We start from the raw sequence: 13,413 nt of genomic DNA on the forward strand, positions 1-13,413 counted from the left end.
TACCAGTGGAAAGATGGGTACAGTCAGCGATAAAAACTTGTACCAAAAATGATATTTTTGCCAAAAACTTATTTAAATATTAAATCCATTAGTTTCGTTCAATAGATTGCAATTATAAAATTATTCGTTCGCCTAACGTGATCTCCGAATAGTATGGGTTTTCCGGGCCATCGACAATATTTGAGGAGAACTATCTATTGCATTAAGAATCAAAGTCCATCATTGGGTCTATGTCCATAACTGGTGCCATTACCAATGTGGTCTGTTTAACTCACCTGTACATTTGGTGGTGAAGCAGGAGATAAGTGCAGTTAGCGCCAGAAGCAGCATGAGGACTGCTAACACGACGAGGGCAGCCACCACATATTCCGCGTATGAGATGGTGGCTATTATACGGAACCTAAATGCAAAATAAGTAATGTAATAACTATTGTAGTAAGTAGTGTAATTATAGTGTAACTGATTATTTTTATGATATTGACATATGCCAAATGTAATTAATTGTAATTTATTACCATAATTTTATTATTTCCTAACATAGCATAGCATGACCGTTGTTTTTTTTAAATATGAATTGACTTATTATATTATGTTTGCATATGCCAATGTCATTATCATTACCTATGTAAATAATTAAAAAAAGAATTGTATATGTATATAGTTAGATAGGGACCGTGCGCGTTGGAGGATCTGCCATCTTGTGGCCTGAATCGGAACAATAAACATGTACATTTACACGTCACGTGTTGTCTTGTGCATAGTAGGTTCTGCCATGTTGTGGGCTACATCGGAACAATAAACATCACATTTACGCCTCGCGCCAAAAATCTGACGGCTCCTGTGCTGCCTCCTACAGCTCATGCACGCTCCCTATAATAGGAAGCTATTTCGTACGCGAAAGGCACATCATAGCTGTTCCTTAGAATACTAAGTTACCACCTACATTTTTATGTACCTGTGATGAACGAATAAAGAATTGAATTGAATATTTGAAATCTATGTAATAACAGATAAACCATATTCAAAATATGCGCCCTCAACAGTACCTAACCTCACATAATCTTCTATCTTCACTACACCTTATAAAATAAAGTCGCTCGTCGCGTCTGTCTGTCCGTACGTTAGCGATACTATACGGCTCTGTAATATTGTATAATATTCTTGACTTGGTACATACTAGTTATGTATTCTGTACCATTAGTTTATGTGCGTGACTTCAACTCTAGTACCTATACCTATACGCTTGGATTGGCCAATAACAAAACATACCTGAAATTCTTAACTCTCTCAGCTCCCATATTGTATTCCTTTAACGTCTCGCTCGCTCCCGTGCAGTCCTCATCGCCCTGTTTCACTATGAACACCACGTAGAAACCCACTGGGAACATCGATTGCTGGGGATATGACACTTAGTTAAAAAAACACATCTACAGAATAAGATTTTTTTAAAGACGTGTTAGCTATAATCGATTGCAAATCTATATATATATATATATATCTTATACCTTTAAACGAGCAATTCTTATGTGTATATATATATATATATATATATATATATATATATATATATATATATATATTTCCGGGATCTCGGAAACGGCTCTAACGATTTTGCTGAAATTTGGTATATGGGGGTTTTTGGGGGTAAACAAACGATCTAGATTAGTCTTATGATTGGGAAAACGCGTGTTTTCGAGTTTTCATGCGTTTTTCTTTCGACGCAGAATATGGTCGCTAATTTCGTATTGCCAGCCACTGTCCGTCTGGTCCAGCGGGATAAGACGCGGACTGCTAAACGAGTGTTACGGGTTCGAATCTCGCAAGGTGACTAACTTTTGTTTTTTTTTTATATGTTCAAGTCGCCCAGGTACTATACAGGATGATTCAGGAGACGTGAGCAGGATCAAGCCTGCATATTCGGTAAATTATCAGCAACTGTTTCGTACCAGTATTTGTAAGATTAACGTTAATTTAATTTTTACTGTTCAAAAAAAAGAGTTTTATTTTATTTACGATATTTATGGTCACCCTCTTTGTTTTATCCATAATAAGTGACAAATTGAGTGTCATCGGAGTCTGGTTACTTTTATAAAATCATATCTCACTCAAGTGTGACATTTTATTTTCTTCATAATCAAAGTGCTGTCATAACGGTTAAAGAGGTTTTATCTTTCTTAATTAAGTGTTGTAGGGTGTCCATGATTGTAGATAATCAAATTTGTCCTTAAGCAAAAGTTTAATAACAGATAAAAAGCGTGATTGTTTTACTTAAATATGATGGTGAACGATTCATTAACATTTACTGATTGTGTAGGCTTAGTCCAGCTCACGTCTCATGAATCACCCTGTATATTAAATGCGCGTGTCCTGACTGACGGATTGACTGACTGACCGACGGATTCATCAACGCAGAGTCGAAATTACAAAAGCTAGAAAGTTGAAATTTGCACACTAGGTTGCATATATAAAGTGTAAAAGGAGAGAAGAAGCGATTTTCGAAATCCTCTAAGGGGGTTAAAAAGGGGATGAAAGTTTGTATGGGGATCAATTTTTTTAATAAGTTAGGAAATTGAAACTTCGTAATAAATAATAATACATTTTCATAAAATATAAGAAAAGTTATAAAGTTATAGTCTTTGAAAATTCATCTCCTAATAGGGTCAAAAGAGATTGAAAGTTTGTAATGGGAACGATTTGAGTAGGGGCCTGAAATTTGTAGGAAGAGAAAGTATAAGAAAGCACGACAAATGATTTGAGTGCTTTTGAAAATTCAACTCCTAATAGGATTAAAAAGGGGTTGAAAGTGTGTTTAGGGAAATAAACCCACGCCGACGAAGTCGTGGGCAACAGCTAAAGCTAAAGTTGTCAACATTAGTTAAATAGAAACTACATCAAAAAAGTAATAGAGTTACACTTACATACATTATTAAATAAGTAATAGATAAATATTATAGGGACATTCTTAAACAACTTGACTAAGTCCCACGGTAAGCCAAGAAGAAGAAGCTTGTGTTAAGGTTACTCAGACAACGATATATATAATATACAAATACTTAAATACATAGAATACATTCATGACTCAGAAACAAATATCTGTCATCACACAAATAAATGCCCTTACCGGGATTCGAACCCAGGACCATCGGCTTCATATTATTAATCATTTATTTCAAGTAACTTTAGACTCATTAGTATGTTAGTATGCACTTACAGCTATGTTAATATGTACAAACTTATCACTAAATACTTACTAAGACAGCTATGTTTCTAGAAGCACCTATTTAGTGGTTAGACATAATAGGTACTTCTAGAAACATGCATGTCATCACAATGCCTCAAATATGGGCAGTCAAACCTCTCGGCAATCGAACGCAGGATTGGGTTGGGGCTGGCCCGCACCCGGCGCACCAGGGATGTGCATCGTTTGCGCATAGTCGTATAAAAGCAATCGACGCGCGCTTCAGCAAACATCCCTGATGCGCTACAGAAGCGGGGCAGCCCCACCAATACCCGGAACGCGTTGTTATATTGAACCCGAAGGGCCCCGTAGGCCCGCTGAGTGTAGTACGTCCATAAGCTGCACGTATACAGGGAGGTGCAATATGCTCTAAAAAGAGTTAATTTCACCTCCCTAGTACAGCGCGCAAACTTACGCGCAATCATGTTTGCCCTTACCGACAGGGCCCTCCGTTCGCGCTCAATATCCATGTTATCTTTTAAATCTGAGGTGACAACATGGCCTAAGTATTTAAAAGACATTACCCTTTCTAGAGGACTACCATTCAAATTTATGGGAGGTACCTTAGGTATTCGATAGCCGGTAGGCTCAAACACCATGTATTGGGTTTTATCCACATTGTACTTTAGCCCATGTTGGATGGCGTAGGTTTCGCATATACTTAAAAGTTTTCGCAAACCACAAGCCGATGCGCTCAACAAAACCATATCGTCGGCGTAACTCAAATTATTCATACAAACTGTGTCAATATGGCAGCCGATATGCGTTTTGCCGAGCGCCTCGAGAAGCTCATTTATATAAAGGTTAAAAAGTGTGGGCGAGGTCAAACCCCCCTGCCTCACCCCACACTCCAACCTGTACGGGTCTGATAAAATACCTGACCATCTAACACTATTGACCTGATTTCCATACCAATACCTCAGAATTTGTATGGTCTCATTAGGTAAATTAATGTCTTTTAGTTTTTTCCATAGGATATTGTAGGAAACCAGGTCAAAAGCCTTAGACAGGTCTAAGTAGCACGCATAAACTGGCGTCTTTCTGTTTAAATAATACTTGACAGTGTGCTTAAGGCACAGTATTGCAGTTTCTGTTGCAATGTCATAGGCAGGGTCACTACCCACTAAGCCAGACCGGTCGTCAGAATATAACTTACGGTAAGTGTAATCCCCCCTTTATTCATCATGGTAAGATGGTAGCCCTGGTAGTTGACATCTTGCTCATTGTCAAACACTGGACACTGAAATAAAAAAAACTGCTCCAAAACCCTAGCCGAAACATTGTTAAGAGGAAAGAATAGGTTTGCAATCCTAACGAAATAACGATACTCTTTCTATTAAATTCCATTTCGGGAGAAAAGCGTTTTCACTAATTACTCTTAACTCACTTTATCACTTTGATTTTGATGTCCGCTTTAGGGTCCGTTTCACAATGTCCTGAATAAGATATTTGCCAGTTATCGTATAAAGTCATATTTGGTGTTTCACAATCTTCAAATAAGCTTAACTGGTAGATAAAGTGCTAAGTTTTGCGGGGGTTTTTATCTGGCAGTTAATTTATTTGTTAATTAGCTAACCAATACTTTACTTGGACATTGTGAAACAGGCCCTAAACCAAATTAAGTAAATTACTTGAATTAAAGATGAACAAAAGAAATAGTCACTAAACTTACAGAGTTGTTCTGTATGGAGATGACAGCGCAGATGTCATCATCAGACTCCGCGATCAGAATCACACTCTTTGGAATCGTGTAATTAAACCTGCAACAGTTACACAATATGGGTTATTTTAATGAAAGGGTTTTGTGATTTTTACACGCGAGCTAGACCGTCGTCTCAGGCAGAAGTCAGCTATGCAGAGCGTGTATGGAATACGAAACAACAAAACACATTCTCCTAGACTGCAAACGGGTATATAGAAGTATATAGGAGCAAATACCTAGGGACTCCGTGCACACTAAAAGAGGCAGTTAGCAACCTGACAACACTGCTAGGCTTCGAGGAAGAGCTGAAAGCACTAATTGTTCAGTCGGCGAGAAAAGGTAACCCCGCCCCCTGCATAGAAGTTTGTAAGCAAAGGTGCTAAGCGAATAGTATTGCTGACTGTACCTGAGTGAGGGCAGCTGGAGATCTGTCGTTCTTGTATTATTGGGCGGCGGGTCGCTGTCGAACGAGAAGTAGTAATACTTTGGAGAGCTCGGCGTGACGTTCAAATACACTTCCTGTAACACCACAAAATAGTTTGTAACGTCTGTGCGTGTGTAACTGCGAAACAGTTGCATGCAATGTCAAAATAGTATTTTATACAATCGCGGTATAAGTCGAGTATTTAGGCAACGAACCTTGCTGAGTTGCCTAAGTGAGGTACGAGATTGAAAAGTTTGATTATATCACTATTGTATATAATACTATTGAAGTTGAGTTGGGAGCCCATACATGTACGCAATTATAGTTTGGTATACGAAATCTTAATTTTTTTTTTACTCAACTTTTTTTTTTACTATTACAGTCGACGAATAGAAAAGAAATATTTAAACTTTATTGCATATCAAAAAAGTTACAAATGGCGGACTTAATGCCTCATGGCATTCTCTACCAGACCAAACATAGGGCCAAACAGAAAAATTACAAATTCATGAAATTTCTTGTTTATATGACATTTTAATTCATTGTAGTTTCTGTTTGTTATTGTATAGTTTTTTTGACAATGACTGTGTCGTACTATTATAACTCATTATGATATGATAGTTAAGTTTATATTATGTAATAATTAATGTACTATATCTATGTAGACTTAGATAGTTATTAATATATATTAGCACGATTACTTACTAACTTATAAAGTGCAAAGTGAGTATGACATTCTTCTGTCGTAAAACCACTTTCTACGATTGGGTATCTATGTCCACCACTAGGTAACCTTGTCCATTACTGGGTAACTAATAACTATAACTATGTCCATTACTGGGCACTAACTATAACTATGTCCATTATATACATATTCATATTCCTTTATTGATAAAATTACAAATTTTACATGTCAAAAGGTAATACAATATAATTATAATTAGGTCGATGTCATTACTGGGCACTAACTATAACTATGCCCATTACTGGGCACTAACTATATGCCCATTACTGGGCAATAACTATAACTATGTCCATTACTAGGCACTAACCTTATCCACCTCTATGAAGAAGTCGCTGACCCGCCGCAGTTTAATGGCGACGGGTACGTCGGTGGGGTTAGACGTGGTTATTTGTATCGTTGGCCGATTCACCGTCGTCACGTCTGAAACAATCAATAAAATAAAAATATTTGACAGTGTGGAAGAAAATGATTAATTACCTAATTATTATTGTTTTCGATATTCCAAAAACCAGGTGAGATCGTGGTCAAACGTCTACCTATCCTCCATAAAAAAAAACTTTCCGTGTCACCCCTATACTTACTAGGCCCGGCGTCATGTGGACAGAGCGTGCGCGCCATGTCATTAGTTCGCCATCGCCAGTTACTAGTTTGTACCACTAGAGGGAGCTCCCATGACGATACTCCTGCGAACAGAAGTAAATCGTGATCTATGTGTAATCAGCAGATGTTATATTAATGTGATGAGATGTTTAAAATATATGTGTACACAGACAGTTATTTGTGTGTACACATAGAAGTGAAGCATCATTTTTTTTCTAAAAAATGTGTTCCAAACACGGAATCTGACGGAAGCATACCAGAAATGCGCAAATCATTCTATTCCTTCCCTTATGTATACATTCTTTATGTATACTTCCCTTATGTATGGCGCCACTGTTTTTATATTTAACAAACTAACACATATCAGTGAAAGAATAAGGACCAACGTCAAATGGCGTACTAAAACTTTTAATTATGTGTCGAAAGATGGCAGTAAATTTACTGTGGCTACAAAGTTTACTTTCACAATCCACCTCTATTTCAAATTCTCTTTAGTAAACAGTACTTGTTTCTCAAAACCACCGTATGTTTACGAAATGTCATGAAACTAGAGCCTACCTTTCTGTTGTGTGGCGGTGACGAACACTGGATGATCGCCGTCGACGGCATCGGTGGTAGACACGTGCACGCGTGTCGGTAGATGGCGCCATTTATCTGATGTCTGAATTAATTAAAAAATAACAAAGGGCTAAACATGGCGAATATACTATAATGTTATATATTAAGATGCCTGGATATTAAATAATATTATTGACCGCAGCGATAACGTTTGATGACCGGTCTGGCCTAGTGGGTAGTGTCCCTGCCATTGAAGCCGAATCCCGGTAAGGACATGTATTTGTGTGTTGAGCTCAGATATTTGTTCCTAAGTCATGGATGTTTTCTATGTATTAAAGTATTTGTATATTACATTATATATATCGTTATCTGAATACCCGCAACACAAGCCTTCTTGAGCTTACCGTGGGACTTGTGAGAATGTCCCTATAACTTTATTATTAAATAATAGCTTATGCATTTACCTCATTGAAGTCCAAGATTTGTTCGGTCGTTGAGTTCACTGTGATGTTGATGAGGGTATCATATTCGTACCTGTAAATCTTGAAAGTTGTAATGTCATGAAAAGGAGGGTAGTGCTACAAAAACCTGATTTTTTTCTACTTGTCAACTTTAATGGTTGAATTAAGATTTCGTATACCAAACTCTAATTGCGTAATTTTCATGTATGGGCTCCCAACTCAACTATAACATTCATTTCGATACGCTTTAGTCAACTATACATAAAATTGACTAATCATGTGTCTCCGCGCTCCCATAGAAAAGACTAAACGGGCGCGAGGCGGGAATAAATAGTCGCGCGTTTATATCTTTTGTACTACATTTTTGTCTACCTCCCTATTATATCACAATCGTATAAAATAGTATTTTGTGATAGGATAGAACCTATAATATTGAAAGAGTTCCATTATTAGATCCTGACCATATGATCCAGCAAAAAAAACCAAAATTGAAATTTCTTTTCCAGTAATTCATGAGCGTGAACAAATTAAGAAATCTTCATGAAATCTTCTAATATTTTGAAATGACAATTATTCTTAATATTTAATTTTTTATACCATGTCATACTCCACCATCTCCATACTTGGGTAAGGATAAATATCTAGAAGACTGCATATATAAACTAAACAATGCTATATGCAACCATTAATTACTTATTATAAAAATAAAAAACATTAAAAAAAAAATATTTTTGTTTTTCTAAATTAACTATGCCATTTAGTTTAGTTTCCTTAAACGTACTTACCCATACCCTGGAGTTAATGGAATTCAGTAAAGATACTGTGTATAAATATATTTTCTGATTTTCAGTGGCCTTTTGAAAAAAAAATTAAGTTATTCTGGTATTGTTTTTTGAAACTTTTTTCAAGTTGCAAATCTGTAGTACAGGCAGAATTAACCAATGAAACAAACTAAATAAAGTAAAAGTGAAAGCTAGTAACAATATTACACAATAAATGTGGCAACATTACTAAACAGTTTCTCAATAACAAAACTACTTGGTTGAATGATGTCAATTTGATATGCTAGCTAATGCAACAAAAGTAGTTAATACATATTTTTAATTAAAAAGAGTAGGTTTATTGAAGAGAGTAAAGTAATAATTAGATATTCAAAGACTTTGTGTACAATTTAATAGTTTTCTTTGTGAAAGGTAAATCATGAATTAAAAATGTCTATATTTTAATACACAATAATACTGACCTAAATTTAAATTGACATTTAAAAAATTAAACTGACCTATAAATGTCAATAGTTTATATTTTTTTTATATTTAAAGATATATTTTTTAACATATATCTATATAATTATATATCTAGTCATCCTAATGGTTTTTACTATCTATCGGCTGATAAAAATGTTGTGTTTTGATACTATCAAGCAATATGATACTGATATTAAATAACAAAGTTATTTTACTGATTCATCGTTTTCTAGAGCTTTACAGACAATAATAACGCGTCCTAAGTTTACTACCGTTATAGTACGGGGAATCCCTAGCTTCAAACACACACATATATTATAAAAATAGACATAAATATAGGAAGTATATAGGAAACTACTCACACATTGTAAACAAAATTCCTTTTAGTCCCATTTTCAGCGAAAAAACTGCTCTGAACTCTACAGTTGAGTAATCCATATAAAACCACACTCACAATTAACAATTTTGTAAGCATTTCTTGCACTTAAACTATATTATAGCTCATTTATTAAAGATAAAGAGGCGCAGGGTACACCGCTCAACGCCTTTTGCGAATAAAATAACTGGAAGAAGTCATGTCAATGTCATTGTGACAGTGACAGATACTGTCAAGGGACCGTTCGGAATTGATTTATAAAATGAAGTATCTCTTTTTAATTAGGATTTTTTAAGTGTTTTATATAACTGAAGAGGTAATTATAATTCGGAAATGGTAATGCCATAGGTAAGAAATAAATTAACAAAAAATATACTTGAATCCAGGCAAGTCTTTTACATTTGTTTTGTATCTGAATTTTAACTTGGTTCTTGTTATGTATGGTAATTTGATACAAGTAGGCATTTAAAAAGTAACAAAACTGATCAACGAACAAAGAACAATAGGCTATTATCAAGGTACAATAAAATAATGCACAAAAATTATTGATTTTCACTTATCGAACTTGCGCAAAGTTCCTTCACTTGTCAATTTTCTAGATTTGTATCGAAAATATCGTTAACAAGAACAAATTCATCACTTTATGCGGTCCAAGCCTAGCTAAAAAAATTTAAAAGTCAGAGTTTCCTTGTGATAGTAGGGCAAGACTGCGCTTCCTGAGTATTTTTTGTGCAATTCGGAACAAAATTCTTAAAATTTATTGGTACACCGAGAACATACTAACAGTAAATAGATTGAAAATGGCGTCGTTTTGCCGATCAAATAAAATATTTTAATCTTTTCATCAAAAAATTCTTCTGATCATATGTTTTCGACTATTTCTCTTTCAAATAAGTTTTATGTTATTCGGAACATAATATTTAAACGGCGTCAGTGTTTAAGTGGCTTATTTCAGTTGTAAATTGTAGAAAGTAGTGGAAAAATGTGTTGTATTTTATGTTGAGTGTTTTAAATCACGTTTACATGAATTTATCTTGGATCTCGAGGGCGAGATGTTATCGACGGTGGAGGAGAGCCGGGGCTATGACTTCCAGGACCCGGAGAACGCCAAGAAATGGCGCGGGCTCTTCGTTGGCTCACTCCGAAAGGTTTGTATACAAAAACATTGATTGATAAAACTTAGTTTTTGTTACGAAATAGTCGGAAAAATTCCTAGAAATGTATTAAAGAACCTTTTTTATTTAATTACGACGATTTCAAAGCAGTTTCTAAATTGGCTTAAGCATTTATTTAAGTAACAGATGTTGTATTTGGTTTATACATTTTTGGAGGTCTCATTCGTAATTCAAGGGTAGGTGTCAACATTTAAATTTCTTCCGAATCAACTATGTAAACAAAAAGCGTGTTGAAAGCAATAGCCATTTATTATATAAATTATATTTAATTGCTTTATAGAACTATTCAAAATAATCTTACAAAGTGTATAGTCAATTTATGACAGAAGATTTGAAAAGGGCATAAAGCTGGTGATGATCTTAACATGTAAACTCAATATCAATCAAATAATAAACAAAATAATCAGTTTTAGTAGTTAAAACTCAATTATTAACAAACAATGATTCTTCTATTACATATAACATTATATTTTTAAAATTATTTGATGAGTGCCCGGTGGTTTATTTACAACATTTTGCCTAGGTATTCAATAAGAAGGTATTAGATAGCTGTTTGGTAGATAATCAATGTATATTTAAGCTAAGAAGTGTTTTTTAAATTATATTCACAGCTGTATAAAGGCACTTAATAATAACAAAAGATTTAAAAAGCAATGTTTAAGTTTTTAAATGGATTATGTTCTTGTATAACAATCCCATATACACTATATAATGTGGACTACTTAAATTGTAGGTTCAAACTTCAGTCATAGTCCAATTAGATGCAAAAATAGCATTTTGAGAAATTAATTTCCAGCGAACTGGGAATTGTAAGTTGTAAGTTTTTGTTTGGCCCAATGGTTCACTGGTAGACAATGCCTTAAGGCATTAAGTCCGCCATTTGCACTTTTTTGTATTGTGCAATAAAGGTTAAATAAATAAATAATTGTTTTAATACTTTTATTTGGTCTTAAATGTATGTAATCAGAGTTTGCTCCATCGCAGGAGGTGTGCATAAATTTTGGGAACCTTAGGAGATAAATTTTCCCTTGGATTTTCAAACCACTTGATGTAGAAAGAACCCAGTGAACTCACTATCAATTACAATGGCACTACCAGCAAGGTTTGATGGGTTAGACACTGATTAAACAGCAATTAAAATTTTTATTTTTTACAAACTTTTACAAAAAAACATTTCAAACACTACAAATTCATATGAAGGTACCTTTTCAGATCCTCAGATATCAATTTTCACCATGATCAGAACAAATAGATTGGTGCTTATAGTGACAAATTATAAAAATGATTTTCTACACAGAACTTGGCACTCATGATCTCAATTCTTTTATTGACTAAGTCAACAAAGATGCATATACTTAATATTAAACTTGGCTCTCATTTCACATTTATGTTTTTGATGGAATACTGTCCTAAAGAATAGTTGTCTACATGTTTATCGAACAAAACAGTCATGTATAACAAAATGCCTAATATTCAGAATGACTAATATTTTTTCTAAGAATACATAATTTCACAACATGACTCAATTCCAGTAGTGGCATTACATATGCTTAACATTCAAATTGCCTACTAGTTAATACTGCTATATGTATTATCACTTTAAATTAATGAATATATACAGAGGATTACTATAACAAGCTTAAATCTAAAATAGGCCCATGAGGCATTGTACCAAGGATGCTGGCGGCGTTTCCTCGTTGTGCGAGAAAGCTGCCAGCTTTTCGGTCACCAGTTACGTCAACCAGACGCGTCACGATTTCTGCACGCTGGGACCCCATTGACCTAGAGTTTCAACGCCAAATGGTATTCTATAACAATATGATACCGATTGACGACCGGTTTGGCCTAGTGGGTAGTGACCCTGCCTACGAAGCTGATGGTCCCAGGTTCAAATCCTGGTAAGGGCATGTATTTGTGTGATGAGCATGGATATTTGTTCCTGAGTCATGGGTGTTTTCTATGTATTTAAGTATTTATAAATATTTATATATTATATATATCCTTGTCTAAGTACCCTCAACACAAGCCTTATTGAGCTTACTGTGGGACTTAGTCAATTTGTGTAATAATGCCCTATAATATTTATTTATTTATTATACGAGGCTCTTATATTTATTACGTTTCAAAATTTCGGCACTTTTTCGCCGCTGCGCTGCGCCCGCTTTTACATTTAAGCCTTGTCCTTTGGAGGTGGTCCCATTATGTATATATTTATTGTAAATAAATGTACTTTAAATTAATTGTTAATATGACAAAGTTTGTAAATAAAAGTATTTGAATTGAAGAGTCCTCATTGTGTAAGGGTCAACAGACAATCACATGATACGACGTATCGTGGCACGATACGACGTCGTGTTGTGGAAACCTATGACGTAAACTTCAATGAGGGCTAACGCGTTTAATTTCGCCGCTAGGGGCGCTAGTGTAGATGGAGGTCTTTCAAAATATCAAATGCATAGTATTTTTGGGGGTTACAGTCAAGTGCAAAAATATGTATCGAAAGAATCGTGTCATAAATATGGTACTACGCTCTTATTACACTGGAATAAGATGCTATGGGACATATTTTTGAGTAAGATGTGTACACCCATATTTTTACACTTGACTGTACAAGCTTTTTTATTTCGATTTTTCATTCCTTCATAATTGTGGTAAAACTTTTTTTCTATTTTTGATTATTCATGGTAAAAATTAGATATAGTTCAATAATTGTTTTTGGTTTAAAAAAAGTGCCAACTAAAATATATGTAAAATTAAACAGGTTTAAAAAAGGGATTTCGCACCGGGCCGGGGCCCCCACGGTCTCAAAGTTTAGTTCCGCCCACAGCCCCCGCCTTGACTGAGGTCGCCTGTTTTTGAATTAATAAATAAAATGACATTATCAATGGTA

General features: G+C 34.9%; 1 protein-coding gene across 2 annotated transcripts in view; it reads right to left on the reverse strand.

The window, feature by feature from the left end:
* The window catches only part of LOC133532966 (SID1 transmembrane family member 1-like), a 30,127-nt gene extending 20,475 nt beyond the window's left edge, over positions 1 to 9,652 (reverse strand). The window contains exons 1-10 of one of the 2 annotated variants that reach the window (XM_061871855.1): positions 9,335 to 9,652; positions 7,732 to 7,801; positions 7,268 to 7,370; positions 6,691 to 6,792; positions 6,417 to 6,529; positions 5,347 to 5,459; positions 4,911 to 4,998; positions 4,395 to 4,478; positions 1,270 to 1,394; positions 276 to 400 (exon numbers count right to left, since the gene is read on the reverse strand). In XM_061871855.1, the coding sequence (XP_061727839.1) occupies positions 276 to 400; positions 1,270 to 1,394; positions 4,395 to 4,478; positions 4,911 to 4,998; positions 5,347 to 5,459; positions 6,417 to 6,529; positions 6,691 to 6,792; positions 7,268 to 7,370; positions 7,732 to 7,801; positions 9,335 to 9,447 (1,036 nt within the window). In that variant the 5' untranslated portion in view covers positions 9,448 to 9,652. Of the gene's footprint in view, positions 1 to 275; positions 401 to 1,269; positions 1,395 to 4,394; positions 4,479 to 4,910; positions 4,999 to 5,346; positions 5,460 to 6,416; positions 6,530 to 6,690; positions 6,793 to 7,267; positions 7,371 to 7,731; positions 7,810 to 9,334 lie in introns of both variants that reach the window. The other variant, XM_061871856.1, reaches the window with a different exon arrangement.
* Positions 9,653 to 13,413: the final 3,761 nt, after the last annotated feature.

Source organism: Cydia pomonella, chromosome 28 (assembly GCF_033807575.1).
Source record: "Cydia pomonella isolate Wapato2018A chromosome 28, ilCydPomo1, whole genome shotgun sequence".
Lineage (NCBI taxonomy): Eukaryota > Metazoa > Arthropoda > Insecta > Lepidoptera > Tortricidae > Cydia > Cydia pomonella.